Source organism: Lineus longissimus, chromosome 4 (genome assembly GCF_910592395.1).
Source record: "Lineus longissimus chromosome 4, tnLinLong1.2, whole genome shotgun sequence".
Classification (NCBI taxonomy): Eukaryota; Metazoa; Nemertea; class Pilidiophora; order Heteronemertea; family Lineidae; genus Lineus; species Lineus longissimus.
This window is the reverse complement of record NC_088311.1, coordinates 22,941,508-22,958,932: the sequence shown is the minus strand read 5'-3', so window position 1 is coordinate 22,958,932 and position 17,425 is coordinate 22,941,508. Positions and strand designations below refer to the sequence as shown.

The 17,425-nt window shown below is 43.0% G+C and overlaps 1 protein-coding gene across 1 annotated transcript in view; it reads right to left on the bottom strand.

Moving 5' to 3' along the window:
- LOC135486890 (glutamate receptor ionotropic, NMDA 3A-like) overlaps nt 1-17,425 on the bottom strand; it is a 45,656-nt gene that overhangs the window by 12,276 nt on the left and 15,955 nt on the right. Inside the window, exon 2 of the mRNA XM_064770043.1 lies at nt 43-659. Within this exon, the coding sequence (XP_064626113.1) occupies nt 43-659 (617 nt within the window). The remainder of the gene's footprint in view (nt 1-42; nt 660-17,425) is intronic.

Genomic DNA, 17,425 nt, shown 5'->3' with positions numbered 1-17,425 from the left:
GGATCATCAAAATGAGTGGTAAGCAGGGTGTTGTATACTAACCTGAAGTGTAATTGTGCGTATTGCTTTTCCAACTCAGAAGTGTTACAACAGAAAACGTTTCTTTCTACAATAGCCTGAAAGATCGAGTTATTATCCGTGGCGAGACCCTCAGTAGCCGTAGCAATAAGGCGCACCACATCCTGGATGAGATCGGAAAAATTAGGGACGGCTAGACGCTGAATGCCAATGGTTCCGACGGGTAACATCTGCATAGTTTCGTTATCGAAGTCCAAGGTATGATTGGCAATGAACCAGCCGTACCCTAACCCGAAAAGGTTATGATACTCCGCAGCAGCCACCAGCCGCTTCAGGAGGAACAAAGGCAAGAATACTACGATAACTTTCGATTTGTTTTCGTGGAGTTTGGTCAGTTTGAGTTTAATACTATCGAGAGAGTCGTATGCATTGAGGCGGACCACCTCTTCAATCGACCACAGGTCCGACTCGCCTTGGGTTCGGAATGTCTCGAGAAAACGGTCATGATGATCACAATTTGCATAGGACTTGTCAACTATTATCGACAGGTGACGGAAGCCAGCAGTATCTAAGAACTGAATAACGGATTTGGCGAGCAGTGCATCCGATTCGTCGTACTGTACGTAAAGGTCCTCTTCTCCCTGGAACGACATAACAGGAAAGGGGTGAGCAGGTGACGTTTTATGACTGGGCAACGGATGTAGAATTGAGAGCAATCACCCATAACCATGGGAGCGAACCAATATTCATTTCCCGTGAAAATAACACTGGGAGTTTTCGAAAGTTGAAGTACATTGTGTATCTAAATATACCTTGGTATCCAGAATCTGACAAAGCAGGGCCAAATCGGAGCCATTTGAAGCAAAATACATTACGCTAATTACATGTACCAGCGGGCCACGTGCAAACAATTTTCACGAACAGACCCGATTATGAAATCCACATGATAAAGAATTACCATGTTTACGAATGATAAATCAGCGTATGCAAATTGTTTTCCCCGGATCTGAGATATACGGCCGGTGGCAAACCCGGGAGTGGGTTTTTTGCCTCTAAATTGATGCAAACTCGGATGCTTAACCGAGCAAACGTCAGATTTTAATGAAGCGTGCAGGAATGTGATCGAGTGAATCGGTTACAAGAGAGCAACAGACGGCATGCTAATAAAATTATTCCTGCATTTCATAGCGAGGAGATTGGCATGGCCGGTGTTAGTAATAGGAATTATAGACCCCTACTATCTAATTCATTGCCCTTTTGTAAAACGATGGATGAGACAGATGGCTAAGACTGTACCTTCCAAAACATCGGGTGGGCAAAAAATGAACTTTGGAAAGGATAGGTTTACGGTAGCTAGCTGGCCTTCCACTGAATGCGATTAGATGCGATTTGGCTTGAATTTCACAAACCTTATATTCCTTCAACATTTGAAGGCCTGATACTGAAGACTGACACCGAAGAACATCCCAGCCGTCGGAAGACGATCAGTCCAGTTAATAGTCATAGTAATCCTCCCCTGAGAGTAAAAATCTTCGAACACTGACGAGACAATACCAAGAATAGAAGAGATCTACAGTTTTACCACTATCATTTTAAAGTGATTTCTGCTGCTGGAGGGAAATTATCCTCGCCCTAACCTTGCGAGATAGCATTGCTGTTGATCATTATAACCATGATGAATCGGCCTCATGACTCCGGCAGTTCAACTGAGATTGCTTTTGTAGAGTGCGATAGTTTAAGATTGTAGACATTGTAGAACTGTCTCGGATCTTATTATGTTGGAATACTTGATACCGTATTGCAGTTCCCCTGGCTCCTGGGCCTCATTCGTCCTGAATTCAATATGTTATGATTTATCGCGATTATTGCATTGAGGTCGAGAAAATATCGGCTGGGAGTGATCAATAGAAATGCCTACCCCATTGGCATAATCATGCTCTTGCTTTTCAATTCCGGAAGAGTATTTGGCTGGTCTGTCACAACAACTTTTCGTGGATGGATTTACACTTGGTGAGCGTATCTTAGAGGGCGAGAAAGTGGTGTATGGTTCTACATATAAAGCAGTTTTTTCCCAGCGGAAATCTAGCATATCTTTTAACCACTGATTTACACTCTACCAAGATATCATCGTCATCATTAACGTCTTATCAAAAGGTCATGAGGGCAAAGCCTGGATGCAGAAATCGGGCTGCCTCTATCAGCTAGGCCTATAGAGTAGGCTTTTGGCGAGAAAATATCTGCTGTTTCCGACTTTCCAGTGCCTTGGGTGAAAACGCGGCAGACCCGATGGCCTCTGCGGTTGTTCTCTGGCGTGTTGTTTTTGTTTGTTCGAAGAAACGGCTTTTTCCCAGTTGATGATCAAGGAAAAGGAATTTCATACCAACTGAGTGCACATCCTGAGTCAATACAACAATGACCGATAATTCAGGCCACGCTATGACACTGCATGATGTAGATGTGAGCGAAAAAATCAATACCGACTGCCCTCATCGACCGAAGTAACTGCAGACATACAACAAATATTTAAACATATAAGCGTACAATTCCCATTAGAGGAAATCTAATTCGTTTATTTACTTATATATGATTTGATCGTCAGACCTTGAAGATGGAGATGATGAAACTGTAGAAAAAGGAACATCATCATGCTCCTCATGCTCCTACGGATGATGGTTAACTCCATTTAACCGAGACTCAAAGCATTTACAACTGTAACAATGGCAGCTATTCATCTATCAGTAAGTACGACAAACTGTGGTGTTTATTGTATTGCCACAACTATATCTAGTTCACTACTCTAACATCAGGCGACGCCAATAGCCAATTCGCATAGCGATGTCTGTATACTCTCAGTTGGGCTGTACTTTCACAATGTTCAACGCAATGCTCGTATGATTTTCCTGATCGCTGTACATGTATGTACCATCTATATGGAGCAAGTATGCACTTAAATTGTCGTCAAAGAACAGTTGCATGACCCGTGTTAAGTTCACCATATCGTAACATTCTTTAAGAATCTGTCTGTGTTCTCTGGTGCTGTTACGGCAGTGGTGGGTGTTATTTTAATTTGTGGAACGACCACCAAAGTAACATCCTCGTAGAACCAATAGTTTTCAATACACTCCGCCTGCATATGACGTAAGCGTGAAAAACCATGAATCTCAGGGCGCTAAAGTAAGTGAACGGCCAATCCCGTGATATAATATAGCGGCCATTGCACCCGTTTGAATTGGCATTCCCCGAGGCAATTCCAGCAATTCAAGGCCATGAGCTGATTACCATGATCACAAGAAAAGTCCAAGCACTTTCAATAACATTCCCACTCACTGACCACGCGGGTAAGATGTGGTGGAGGAGGTCAATACATCCATCTGAAGGCAGTGTGTCAAACACTTCGCGACTAGATCTGATTACGAGCCGCCAATAAATCTTCTTTATACTGCCATTTGCCGGTCCTGTCAGCTTTAATGTGATTTTTCTTGAATACGGCGCGCGTGTGCTTTCTTCAACAAGGGAAGACGTGATACGGGGTCCGCTGATGTGTTTTTTCTGAGTCTGTTAGTGGTCTTTTTGATATAATAATATTGGCCACAGCAGATTTGCGGAAAAAGAAGCAACGCGGTATTGTAAGACATCTTTCTCACTTAGAAAACTGACTCAAAGGCTTACGACATTTTAGTTTATAATATTTTCTTGAGCCGCAATATGAATGAAGATTGTCGTAAAGTGATGTTACAATGTATTGTGCACGCGAATTCGCTAAAACCTAGTACTTATATGCAGTACTTGCACTTGTCTATACAGTTAGACAACGGCATATTTGAAAAGATTTATATCCGGTACGCATTGGCACAGATACAACGATACGACAGCGCAGGCCTTTAAAATGATGACATAGCAAGTCCCCTGGCCTACATGTGTTTTTTATGGCGTTATTCCGTCCCTGCTTGAACTGGCTCCCATTGCCTTCAAATGGCCTCTACCACGCCGTTTGGATCACTCTATTTTTGCAATTTCATCCCCGAAGTGAGTACGAATCTGCGGCGGCGGCGGCGGCAATTACTCTGAATCTGATTACACTGCGCGATCGGAATGCTTGATTTAGAGTGACGTATACATGGAAACTTATAATGGCAGAGAGAATAATGCTTACTATGTCTGCTTTGGAGAATGGCCTGACTGGCTACATCGTGACTCTCGCAGTTCGGAGTCTCATGCCCGGACCTGATGCCGTTTACCATTAAAATACATATCCATCGTACGCTAATGGTGATTTGTTCAAACCTATCCGATATTGTCCACAAACCATTTACTCATGTCTGGTGAAAATGGGTGAAGTACACGGAAGAATAAATGATAGACCTTTGTTTAATATTGGGCCATTCCTAGAATGCGGAGGTAGACTATTAATTTAGTCGGAGTAATACATGGGCTGGCGGTCGACAACAGGAGCGGTCCGAGAACAGGTATCTGAAGCGACTCAATATCGACCCATCACAAAGTATTGGTGTAAACAATAGTCACGGGAATGGTAAACCATACCAGGATTATGTGATTCATAATGTATTGACCTGACCGAAATCGAAACTGACAAACACTTTTCATATCAAGTATTAAGCATCCTTCGCATCGCTGAATCCGCCGATTTCCCCACGCCACGAAACTGCTTTGGGTGAAGCGGAAGCGTCCATATTATATCACCAAAGCTGTCGATGGCGTTGCGGTCCGACAGGTTATCCCCAACGAGGAATTAGCCGTGAGATCCCTTGCTAAAGGATATTAAATTAGGTCAGTTCGGCCATAAAAATGAAATAAAAGCATCAAATGAACCCCAAAACGACCAAACTGTAACTACATGCATGCTTACAATTAAGTAAGATCATCTAAAATGGCCAAAATCTTGCTGATTAACCATTGACCCAGGATTTTTTGTAATGAGCAGGGGGCGTCTTTCGATTGGAGAATCGCCCGAAAGTGGCCGTCAGCGACATCTTTCAATGATACTTCATTGGTGCTAACGTTTCCAACAATTACATGTACATGTATAAGAAGATAGTGATATACGAAGACAAATGCTGGGAGAGAATTATCCAGTGTACGAAAGCAACACAGCTATTTCATATCTGCGGATCCTGCGAGAGGAACTTGTCATGTTAATCAGACAAAATCGCAAACTTGCGTGACAAATGGCGTCGGTTTATCTTGAATTTTCACGATTCGTCCCAAGACTAATTAAGGTTGTTTGTTGCTGCTTTTTATATAATGCATAGCGCAAAGAATATTTTTTAAATAAATCAGTTTCATTCCACTGAAAACTAGTCTCGCGTGGTGAAATTATGTTGTTGTTTTTTTGCAGAAATCTCATTGTGCCATACTGCGTTTGCCACGGGTTGGTGAGCCATATTGTTTTAGCTAGACTAGCAGCCATCGGGCAGACAATTCAGTTAAAAATCGGCACGGAGGTACATTCCAAAAGCTACAACTTTGAGCGTGCAACATCAAGATGTGCTCTGTGCATGAGAATGAGGAAGATCGGAAAAGACATTGTGTTCGCCAATGGCACAAGAGCCTCACACTGATCCAACATGTCTTTGACACCGCAAGACTGCTAACTGGGATATTATGTATGCAAGCCACAAGCTTGCATGCGAGAGCCATTGTTTCATCAGGACTTAACCGATGATTGAAAGAGACACTCAAGCTGAAAGCCAGGCCGGAGGGCATATTGCAATGGCGGCTTTGGTATGCAACGTATGAAGACGCTCTACATACACCATCAATATCCGGCCATTGACAATTAATGATCGCTTGTAATATCATACTCTCTTAAGACATCCTCAGCTCGGTTTAATCCTGACCAGTGAGAGCATAAGACAGACCCAATAAAAAAGCAAGACAGACTTAGGAGAGTGATCTGTGCTCTGGAAATAAGTTTTAGAATCCCATGACGTCAATGAAAGGCAATACAACAACAACGACAACAGCAGCAGCAGCAGCAGCAGCAACAACAACAACAACTGTGTTATTTGAAAGAATTGTAAATATACGAAAAGTGCATGACAGAAGATGTATTATTATAAGAAGAGGTTATCGAAGAGCGTGACACTCAGTGAAAAGCCTGGCCAGAGGAAATGATGGCACCTCACGAAGAGAGATGCGCTGTGTGTATAAGCCATCAATATCCGGCCATCTAGACCATGTCCTCGGTTGCTCGTGTCTGTGACCTTTCCCAACCACAAAGCAATTACATGTAGATCTACCATCAGCAGTACTTTCACGGCTATATACGATCACCTGACAAATTGACCTGTGGTAACCAGAGCTTTTAAAAAGTGAATCTAATGAGTAACGAGATGAGGATGTAACTAAAATCCTTTAACCGTATAGCTCTTTAAAAGGCCGACGTAAAAAATCTGAAATTTACAACTGATTTTGAAAATTTCAAAATTGTCTTAATACGTATATTCTATGCAAATGAATGAGACTGTTGTCTGCGACGTTAAAGCATGACGTCAAAGATGGTCTCAACATTGCTATACTCGAATCTGAACCACCAATTTCCTATAAATGAATATCATAGAGCGACAAGCGACAATAAGATACATGTTTACCCTTCTGTAGAAACATAATCTCTGACAAGCAAAGAGTGTTATTCGCTCGGAAGAGCTAAATTAGTGATCGCACTTTAGAGACAGCAGAAGAGCGAAAGTGATTTGCGAAATTAAATATTCTTCTCAGTGATGATGACTTCATTGCGATCATCAACGAAGAATCTGTCAGATGTGCCGGGACTAATCATCACAGAGAAAGATATTATGGTAGAATGGAAAGGGTAGGCCTGTAGTAATTTTCACTCGTTCGTGCTTTCGCTTTAGCTACTGAAGAGCTATTATATTCACTATTTCTTATTAAGAGTACGTATATGTGTATGTCCACAATAGATCTAGGTGTATGCATAATACATGTACACCATCAATACCCAGCCATCTGGAGTAAGTCCACAAGTCTGGGATACCAGACCGTTCTTTACCACAAAGCAATTACAACCTGTTCTGTCGGGACTACATGTATGTCATCTGACTACTGGGTTTGTGATCAGATACGCTCTTCAGCACGGTGTTCAATCGAATGAATATACCGGTTAAGGGCCACAAAGACTCCATGGTGGCTAAAGGTATCGGTTTGCCTAAGAAAAATACGTGCTTACCTGGAGAGGAAATGACGACACAAAAGAAACATACACAAGATTAGTTCATTTTGAAGGGCATAAGGCCCGCATTTATTAGTTTTTATCCGATTGTACCCCTCAAACACTGTAATGGGAGGGTTTTGTTTCTACTGTGTTAGTACAAAGGTAAACCAATACCATTACACCCACCGTGGACTCGACCGAATCTTTTCTCGAACGAATTTTAGAGGGGAGAAATGCACTCCTTGCACCCCTTCATTTTACCCGTCACAAAAGATCGGGCTGGTCTATTGTTACGGGAAATATATTCGCTATATGCAATACCGTCTCGTCGACGGGTAGCGTGTTTGGGATTGTTGTGTTTTTCCGAGTGAGCTCAGCCAACGCAATAAAAGATGTGTGGAAATTGCATACCGTACTGATATTCAGAAATGAATGGTTAGAATTCCAGTGTGACTGACGTCAATACGACGTCAACCAATGTTAAACCACATAGCAACGTAACAACAATACATGTATTGTTATACGATACATGGTGGTCAATTTCCTACTAATGAATAACACAATAAATTACACCAAAGGCGAAAGAGCAGGTCTTCTTGGTCCGGTGAAATGTAGCTTTTTTTTATGTTCCCGATATCACAGCCAGTGTTCCCTGGCCCAGTCGTCAATTTGCTTACAGATGAAGCCTCGAAACTCCGGAGATTTACTTGGAAGCGGAAGCACTTAAAGTCATTAAACATGTGAAATAAGTCTGATTGCAGTTCTCTGGTACGTGTCTTTAATATGTAATAAACATAATCGTAATATACATCATAGAATACCGGTAAGTTATCACTGTTTGAATATTAATATCTAAATGGTTTTAACCAACACACAAGGGGATTAAATCCCATTTTCATCCATGTCTACGCGCCTCATCACTTATTTAGATTACTGCGCCAGTAAAATAGAGATCTTGTCGGTTAACAATCCCTGCTGCCTTGTTGATAATATCATTTTGACTTTGAATTCCAAGATTTCCAAAATCCCCTCATTTCCTGGAGTGGGAAATCATAAGGATTTAATTGGGTTAAGCATAAGCATATGCATAAGCGGCGGTGCTTTGTTATTTCACGCCGTACTGCACCCGAACAATGCAAAAATCGCATGCGTCAAATTCATGGGAAATCGCGTCAAACGCTTTCTGTATAAAACCTTACTCTACATTTTAGGGGCATCAATGGTAGGGAGCCTAAAGGTCTGTGTCCACCTGTTCGTTTTGCGCTGCGTTATCACGGAGCGTATTACGCATAGAAACTGCACATTGTAAAGTTCAATGGCTTCTCAAAGAACCCTGTCCTTTTGTGCATGACACGGTCTGCACTGCGCTACGTAAAAAGGCCCATAAAGAAATTTTCTTTATGAAGCGGATCACGCAACGTAGTTCTGGTCCGTGTTATGTGGTCAGCCAATAGAAACTGACCATAGGCCTGGGATATGAAAGGGTGGCAATATGTGCAAAGGGATCAAGGAAGGCATGCGGACCAATGGACATAGTATTACGCCCGTATTACGCAACGCGTTACATTATGCGCAGTGCACTGCATGATAACGCACGTAATAACGCACCCAGTAGACACGGTGTGACAACACACACGCAGTTCGTTCATTCAAAGCCGCGCTACAGCCAACCAATGCATATATCTAATGTGGTGAAAGGCACGCGAATTGCGTCATAAATCGCGTTCAGGATAAACCTACCCTACATTAACAAATGCATCATCATTCAAGTCCTCTACATTTCTCAGGGCCATAAGTCATTATTTATTGAGCAGCAGTCTCGGCGAGATTGGACGCAAATGGCGGTTTTTGCGTGCTGGGCATTCCAGCGAAAAAGAACTGGATACTGTAACAATGGAACTCAGGATACGAATTAACAGGACCGAGAACGCCATTTTTGGTAGCCTATCACTCTGATGACGAGACCATTGAAGCGACGTTGACTTGGCGCGGGATCCGGTGCTTAGCCAGTAATGGAAGGCGCTGCTGATACGCTCTTGGCGAACAGACGCATTTTATCATTCATAATGGTGTAGTTCACCGTATCATGAATTATTCCACCGAGACGTTTTCATCTTTGAATTACTGATCTATGATCGCCAATCTAATATCAATGGCAACAAACAGGGGTTAGATTATTTTTTATTTTTTCTTGTTGCAATTTGTATGCGGAGTTTCCTTTCACAACAATGGGACTCCATTCGACAATAAAAAGAGGCTGACATTCACACCTTGTCTGTCTCAGGGAGACTCATCGTGCATCAGCTTACGGTATCCATTGAGCTTTAATTGTAGGTTTTTTGTGAATGCGATTAGACGCGATTTTCGCATGGATTACATCACATGCGATTTTTGCATTCTCGTGGTGCATGCGTAATCGCAGAACCTAAACCTTTGTGTAGGTGTTTGGGTCGTCAAATAACAAAGCCGCAACCAGTAGCGTGTGCATTATATCGCAATTGCATGCATTACGACAATATGTCACAGTGCTTTGTTATCTGAAGCACACTGCACCCAAACAATACAAAAATCGCACTTCGCCATGCATTGTATTCAAACGAGAAAAAAGTCCAATCCCCGGTCCAATCATATTCATTGGAAACCTACACTAAACAACAATCCAATAAGCAGTCTACAATGAGGACAGTTAATTACACATCGTTAAGTGGTGGCGACAATGCGATTCCCATGAGGGCTCAAATCATTCTTCTCAGGCAAATTAATGATTAGGAGCCTTTAGCGGAAGGCCGGTTGTTCCACCGGAAATTATATCGAACAGAAATGTCAAGATGGAAGACGTGAAGACTGCGACGGAAGATTGGTCGTTAGGTTCCTACATCATGATTGTCACAGTTTACAACAAGTAACATTGGTTGCTTTCTATTCTGCCACTCTGAACCGGTGTGGCGGGGATAGTAGTCCTAGGGCTGATAGTCCGTGTAACAATAGCCCGCATTGCTAAATGTTTTGGTTAGGGTTAGCGGTACAATAGATCATGCTGCTTAATTGGTCAAATACAATGCTACCGGACTATGACTCCAGGGGGACTATATCCGCTGTCACACCGGTTTACCTGTTCACCTCCGAAATCGGTGATAAAACAGTCCTCGGACCAGAGAAATCCACATTGCTCTCGACAAAGGGCTATATTTCGATGCTGTTCCTTTTTGTTATAATGCTCATTGTTTATGACCTTACCATTCGTTTGTCCTTTAAACAGACATCTTAAAAACGTAACAGGCTGGATAAGCTAATCCACATTTCATCAACTTCTCAAAATGATTTCGCGCATATGTAGTGAAATCACAATGACTTGTGCAGATACCACCGCTGTATTTGAGCCAGTCATTGCCCGCCCGATCACTCCCATTAGAAGCAGCATCGTAATTGCCTTGAAGCTACCAATACACACCTTTGAAAAACACAAGCATAAAGTAAGAGAGGAACAAAAGTTAAAACTCATGAAACTGGAATTAATTGCTTTGAAGCGACCAGTACAAACCTTTCAAGGACAAGGGATTAAGTAAATAGTATCTTAGGAACAAAGGACCGCCTTGGGCTTAAATGCTATTGAAGCGACCAATATACACCATTAAAGGGCAAAGCATTGAGAGGAATAACTCTTCAACCTCTCAAAAGACCTTGGAATACTGACGCACAGAGCCCATCCATCGTTCCCCTACATGCAGTAAGGCGGGGATTGCATACAGCTACTCTCAATACCAAGGACATCTGCTGTGCAGCTCCTTCCTAGTCGCATCAAGGCGGGGATTGCGTTAAAGCTCTCACAGACCATGGACTACCAAACTCCCCGCACAGAGCCCATCCTCTTAGCCGCAGCGAGGCGGAGATTGCATTGAGCTCTCACAGACCATGGACTACCAAACTCCCCGCACAGAGCCCATCCTCTTAGCCGCAGCGAGGCGGAGATTGCATTGAGCTCTCACAGACCATGGACTACCAAACTCACCGCACAGAGCCCATCCTCTTAGCCGCAGCGAGGCGGAGATTGCATTGAGCTCTCACAGACCATGGACCACCAAACTCACCGCACAGAGCCCATCCTCTTAGCCGCAGCAAGGCGGGGATTGCGTTTAAGCTCTCACAGACCATGGACTACCAAACTCACCGCACAGAGCCCATCCTCTCAGCCGCAGCAAGGCGGGGATTGCGTTTAAGCTCTCACAGACCATGGACTACCAAACTCACCGCACAGAGCCCATCCTCTTAGCCGCAGCGAGGCGGAGATTGCATTGAGCATCTCCACCCGACCTTTAGTTAATACATCAAAATGTCCAAAGCCGACAGCAACTGGTATTGATTTGGGCCCGTACCCTGCTCATCGGCTCGTGTTTAATATACGGAGACACTCTGACAAGTACCGCGTCGAAGCCAGTCCAAATCAATGTCTTGAAGAAAATCAATGTCTCTGATTATTCTGCAAAGAGTTCTCACCATTATTCCTCATCACTCGCGGCTAGCGGAGCTCGTACATGGTGGCTAAGAAGGCTAGTTTATCATGTTTCATTACTAGGGCCTACTTAAGATCACCTAAAGGACGTCCTTGGCATGTGCACCAATCTTGGCTATATCATTTATCCAGTATATCGTGATTTCGACAATATTTGCCACCGTTAAGGAGTGTTGTATTCAGATTTATTGAGGGGGCTGTTAATAAAAATGCCACCTATACATGCATGTCTATTTTATCATCGTAGTTGAAAATGTATACCGGTCAATGAAATACAGCTTAACATCCTCACGACCGTACACGTATATGTGCAAGGACGATATACCATGGTTATATATGTATACGTGTGAACCACCATCATCACACCATCATCGTCATTGTCATCGTCATCGTCATCATCATCATCATCATCAACATCACTGATGGTTTCCTGATCCTAACAGCTCTTTGCCTGGACCAGTCTCGACAAAATCAATTTGGTCTTCAGGAAACTGTTGACAGTTCCCCGGTTTTTATGTTCGGTTTATTGGCATAATCAAGCAGGCAATACAAAATTTTCACCTAATGAAATAGCTATGGATTACAACGATAAAGTCTCCGTCGTTGGTAGAAGAAAAAAAACAACTTGAACACATTGAGGGGAAAGCTGAACCACAGACGGAAATTAGAAAACACTAAACGGTTCAAAGTTGCCACTGGGTAAATAATGGGAGCGTAGATTTAAGATTTATGGGGAGTTTAAACTGCTTGATCAAAAGCGCGTTAGTGAAGGCACGGATAAAGAGCTCGCTCCGCGATACTGCTTTGGAACTAATTATTTTGACGATGATAGATATTTAAAACAAAATCGTTGGCGTCCAAATTCTGTCTCTTCGAAATGCGGGGGTTTCCAACATACGGGCGGAGACGCGATGGTGTGCTCTTAAAGTGACGGGGGGGGGGGGAGAGGCGCCAAGGGTCAAACTGGACTGAGATTCGGCCATTACACATACATGAAAGCAAACGCAGAGGTTTTTTAGCGAAATAAAAAACCAGTGAAGGTTAATCTTTTTCCACTCTCGCTTAAAACCTTCTCCTATGAATAGTGTCGCCCGAAAAACCGCTGAACAACCTTTATTTCTTAGTGTAGGAAACTGGGCTGGCCGGATACGGTTACGTGTGACATATCCCGGCCTCATTAGCTGGCATTGACTGTTCGCACACGCGAGTAGCGGCACCAAGGAAACATTGCTTGTGGTCGATACCTTCAGTCATAAATAGTACCTACAGGTGACGAATTATTGCACATGTAACAGGTTAAGTGCTGCAAACTTATTTACGGACAAGTAATCAATTTGCAGGTCATGTTTGTGTCCACGCCGACCGCACGACCCTGCCGCAAATGTTACAAGTCAATGATTCAGAATGTGCGACTCGCTAGCAACGTGAATTATTAATTGATGCAAATAAACACGCTTACATGAATGAGCTCAAAGTGAGGAACTAGACACAGTTTCACAACAATGCAATTTCCGTTACAAAGTGAGACGGACCGTTAACCCACGACCATCATTGGTACAGACATATTCACATAGCTTCCAAAGAAGCAGCTTTTGCATTGTCCTGCATGGAGCAATGAAAACATGATAGAAGTACTAGCCAATGGTTCATCAGCCGATCAAATGGCATCATAAAAATCCCAACGATTTTGCATGCCGGTTAAGTCCTGTCGTTCCCATGAAAGCTGTTTCGCGGAGGTGGATGTTATCAAGATTTGCCCCGATAACCCTTTGTTAAGACAATTGAACAATGGGAATTGACGTCTAGGTGTGAGCCGTCCTTGTTTGAATACAATAAACTCTGTACTTGGCATGGCATGAATTCTTTCAACTGCAAGATATTAAAGGGCAAAATAATGTAATGGTAAAAAAAGTTTCGGCTTTGCTGATAAAAAAGTAACGGCTTACAGTAAACGCGCTTCCATCAAGTAATATGGCGCTCTCACCGCCGCTATATAGCTGCGGGAACTGATACCAAGAAACCGGTCCGCGGACGGCAACAAATTCATCAATCTTTTTGCCAGACGTCACATGAGACAGCGGAAAAAGTACTTCCCCGACAAACTACGCAGACGATGCCGGGACTCGGCAAATCATGATCACAGGTTTCCGCATGGTTTAGCGACTTCGTAAGTGTGTATTGGCGGCTAATGAAATCGCCGACTATTTTCAGTGGAACGTGAAATACGCTATTTTTCTGGATACGAAGGCTGGATACGACACTGGATACGAAGGCTTGAGTAAAAGTTGCCTGTGACAACTAAAGCGACAAAAACCGGGCAGAAATCATATGGCTTTGGTTTCTTTTTTAATAAAATTTATTTTTGTTTCGTGCGTTTGATTTGTCAATGCCTGCTAAAGGGGCTTTAAAATGGCATTCATCGCACAATTGAGGAACAAGATTATCCTTACGATGAACGTACGTATGTACCAGTACTAGATGAAACCTGACTGGGCCAGATAATGATGAGATACGTGAGCTGCCAATCGCGTTTTCCAGATCAACCAATAACAAAGACAAATACGTCGAAAAGTTCTCAACAGAAGAGTAAAGAACAGCCAGTCATGCAATCTACCGATTTGCAACGAACGGCGTGATTTATTTCACACCGGCGCGCGCACTCACCAGAACACATATTCTGCTCCAAGTTAGCTACTGCGACATTACTTGGCGATAAATGTTGCCCCATCCCATTCCCATAATGTCAAAAAGTAGGGATAAGTTTAGGTGCGAGAATGCACGCGTTAAGGCCTTGTATTGTTATTTCACGCCCGACAGCACCCCTAACGAGGCAAACGATATGGTTTCTGCGATTGTTCATGCCCTCTCATGCACTGCGATTGAGGCAAAATCGTGGAAACCTATACCCCAACTGAAAGCTTACACGCGATTTCGCACGGAATGCGATTTTTGCATTGTTTAAGTCACGGATGTCGCACCCGTGTTAAGTGCATGCGTTGTCGTAATCGCATCTCGCAATTGGCAACTGTTGCTTAGTGATCGACGAGCACAGTTTGCTGGCGTAATCTGTTCTCTTCCGGTATGTCCTGGGCGAATCCATATTTATGCTGACCGAAAATCCTCAAAAGAATTTCCAAAGGCTAAAAAACCTTTGTATCTTTGAGTGTGCCCTTGGAGAGAGAAGCACACGATTGAAGCCGATATTAAAGCGAACATTTATAGCGCCACTATTCCTCCAATGCCCATTAAGAAATATACTGGGACCATTAAGATATCATGGGCACGGCTGACTCCTTCTGATGTACCAAATCAGGATCTTAACGCCGGTATATCGGTGATTTCCGCAAGTTTTATCATACGTTTTCGTCGTTGAAGATATGGAACCTTTCCGGTGCACAACGTATAGATCGTAACTGGTTACACATAATCAATGTACCTTTATGTTTAGCTCCGATAATATGATTGCCTTTCAGTCAAAGGTCGATGCACTCATGCATTTCTGGACAAATGCACTAAGATTGGGAAAACCTAAGACAAAATAGACAAATCGAAACAAAGGAAAGTAATAATGGCAGAACTCCTTTATAACATGAGCTCCTTTGCAACAATGATCGTACTTTGACAATCTTCGTAGTTTTGGTTTTCTTGAGAAGAAAGTATATTCTGTCAAAAGAAAAAAGAGAAGATTTGTATGTCGATTTAGGGCGATATCCGAATAGCACTAATGCGTAATAAACTGTCTAAATTGACTCCTTGCAGATGCAAAGCGTACAACCTAATGAAAGCTCATCGAGTCACAATTATACCTGAGGGACACGAGGCCAATAGCTTCTCAGAATCTCGATTCTAATGCAGACCTTCAACTTGGAAGCTGTCATCCAAATGCAAGTTTGTCGTAGTTCAAGTATTCACGTGGGACACGAAGCCAATAGCTTTGGAGAATCTCTGATTCTCATGTTCGACCTTCAACTTGGAATCTGTCATCCTCCCCACGATACATTCTCATGGGGACCGATGATTCAGATAAGCCGTCTACGTTGTGAGAGGTTCGATCGAAATCTGTGCTGGTGCGATGTCGGGTTGTTGTGTTTGGAGGATGACTTTCTGATCGGAATCTACTCAAGGACAATTGTGATGGGAGAATGTATGTCCTTCCGATGGAAATCTGCGGCCATGTTGCTTGATGTAAAACTGCCTAAGTCACATTTGTTTGATTTAGGCATAAGGTAAACCTGCCTAAGTCCCCAGCTTGAGGCGTTGGTGAACGTCACGCGAACAGACATAGAGTATATGCACACATCTTCAGTCTTTTTTGGTGATTTGAACAAGTTGTATGCAGGGGGCTGGCATAATTTTAACAGCTTTCGCTGGCTCATCGATGTAGGCCACTAAAGGTATTCCCTCCGCGTATCCATTAAGGCATGCTAGCTAAAGATCCAACAAATAAAAATGCCAAAGACTGCAATGAAAATGATCATCAACCGCGGATGTCAAACTCACTGGTAAAACGAAGAAATTGTAATAACCGAATCGAAGAAGAGAAAATTACTCATTGATCCGAATTTCATATTGAACAGTCGGCTGCTAACAGGAGTGATAGTAAAACAGGTATAAGCCCAACTCTCGTCATTCAGCCTATCCTATTCCAGAGTCAATCAACGCGAGGCATGAATCTTTGATGTGATCGAGAGGGCTTACCAGTAGTGTACACGTGTCGAAGTCCTTGATGAAAGCTTCCCGTCGCAGTCCTTGATGAAAGCTTCCCGTCGCAGTACTCATGCAAGCCTTCCCCAGTCATGAGGATGTGACGAGAGCCGGAATTTTAGTAGGTGCAAAGATGATCAATTAAGATCGTCTTTGGTAGATATAGGTTCACATTTTCAGTAATAGCCATTTTGTGGGTGATTCCAACATCTCGTTATCCGTGCTTACTTACCCGTAGACATCATTTGAACAGCTATTGCTTCTTCAGTCTTGTCGACTTAAGACATGTAAGACATTCCACCACTGATGAGTTCGGGTGACATCCGAGAAAGGTACAAGGGTAATAACATCTCATGTACGTATGTAACACTTTAAAAACAACTAAGCTTTCCTACTCATCACTATCGCCAGTAAAGGATTTGCGTATACATGTACTAGATAAAATATCATAGAAATCGGTCAGGAAAAGAAAAACACCCCGACTCAACTTAAGAAAGTACATGTATTTTTTATATCGGCAGAAATGCAGGATACGCCCTGTGAAGTGGGAAATGGGTAATTATTTGCTCTCTCGACAATTTATCAAATAGATTGTAATAGCATAATGTCGATCTTTTTTCATCGAGCATGCTATTGATGTAGCATACTCGGACTGGCCGGCGTCTACTCGGGAATTTTATCATAACGGGCCCTTGCTCTCTCTGATAACAGTAATGTCCACTCCGCCCAACCTCGACACACACTGATGGATCCTTCTTTGATAAGCACAGCTCTCCACAGGATTGGCTGGATACAGAGGTGGGTAGATATCTAGGGGCGGGGTTGGCCTCTTTAAACTTGGTCAAGCTTACAATCCCGTGGTACTTTATGTCAATAGCGAGATAAATTCTTGCCAATGGTACGCCGGCGAGGAACCACCGGCTATACAGAAGGCGCTAAAGCACGCCTGGCTATTCATGGAATCTTTGATCTCGTAGCATGTGAGTGATGGGTGGCCATTT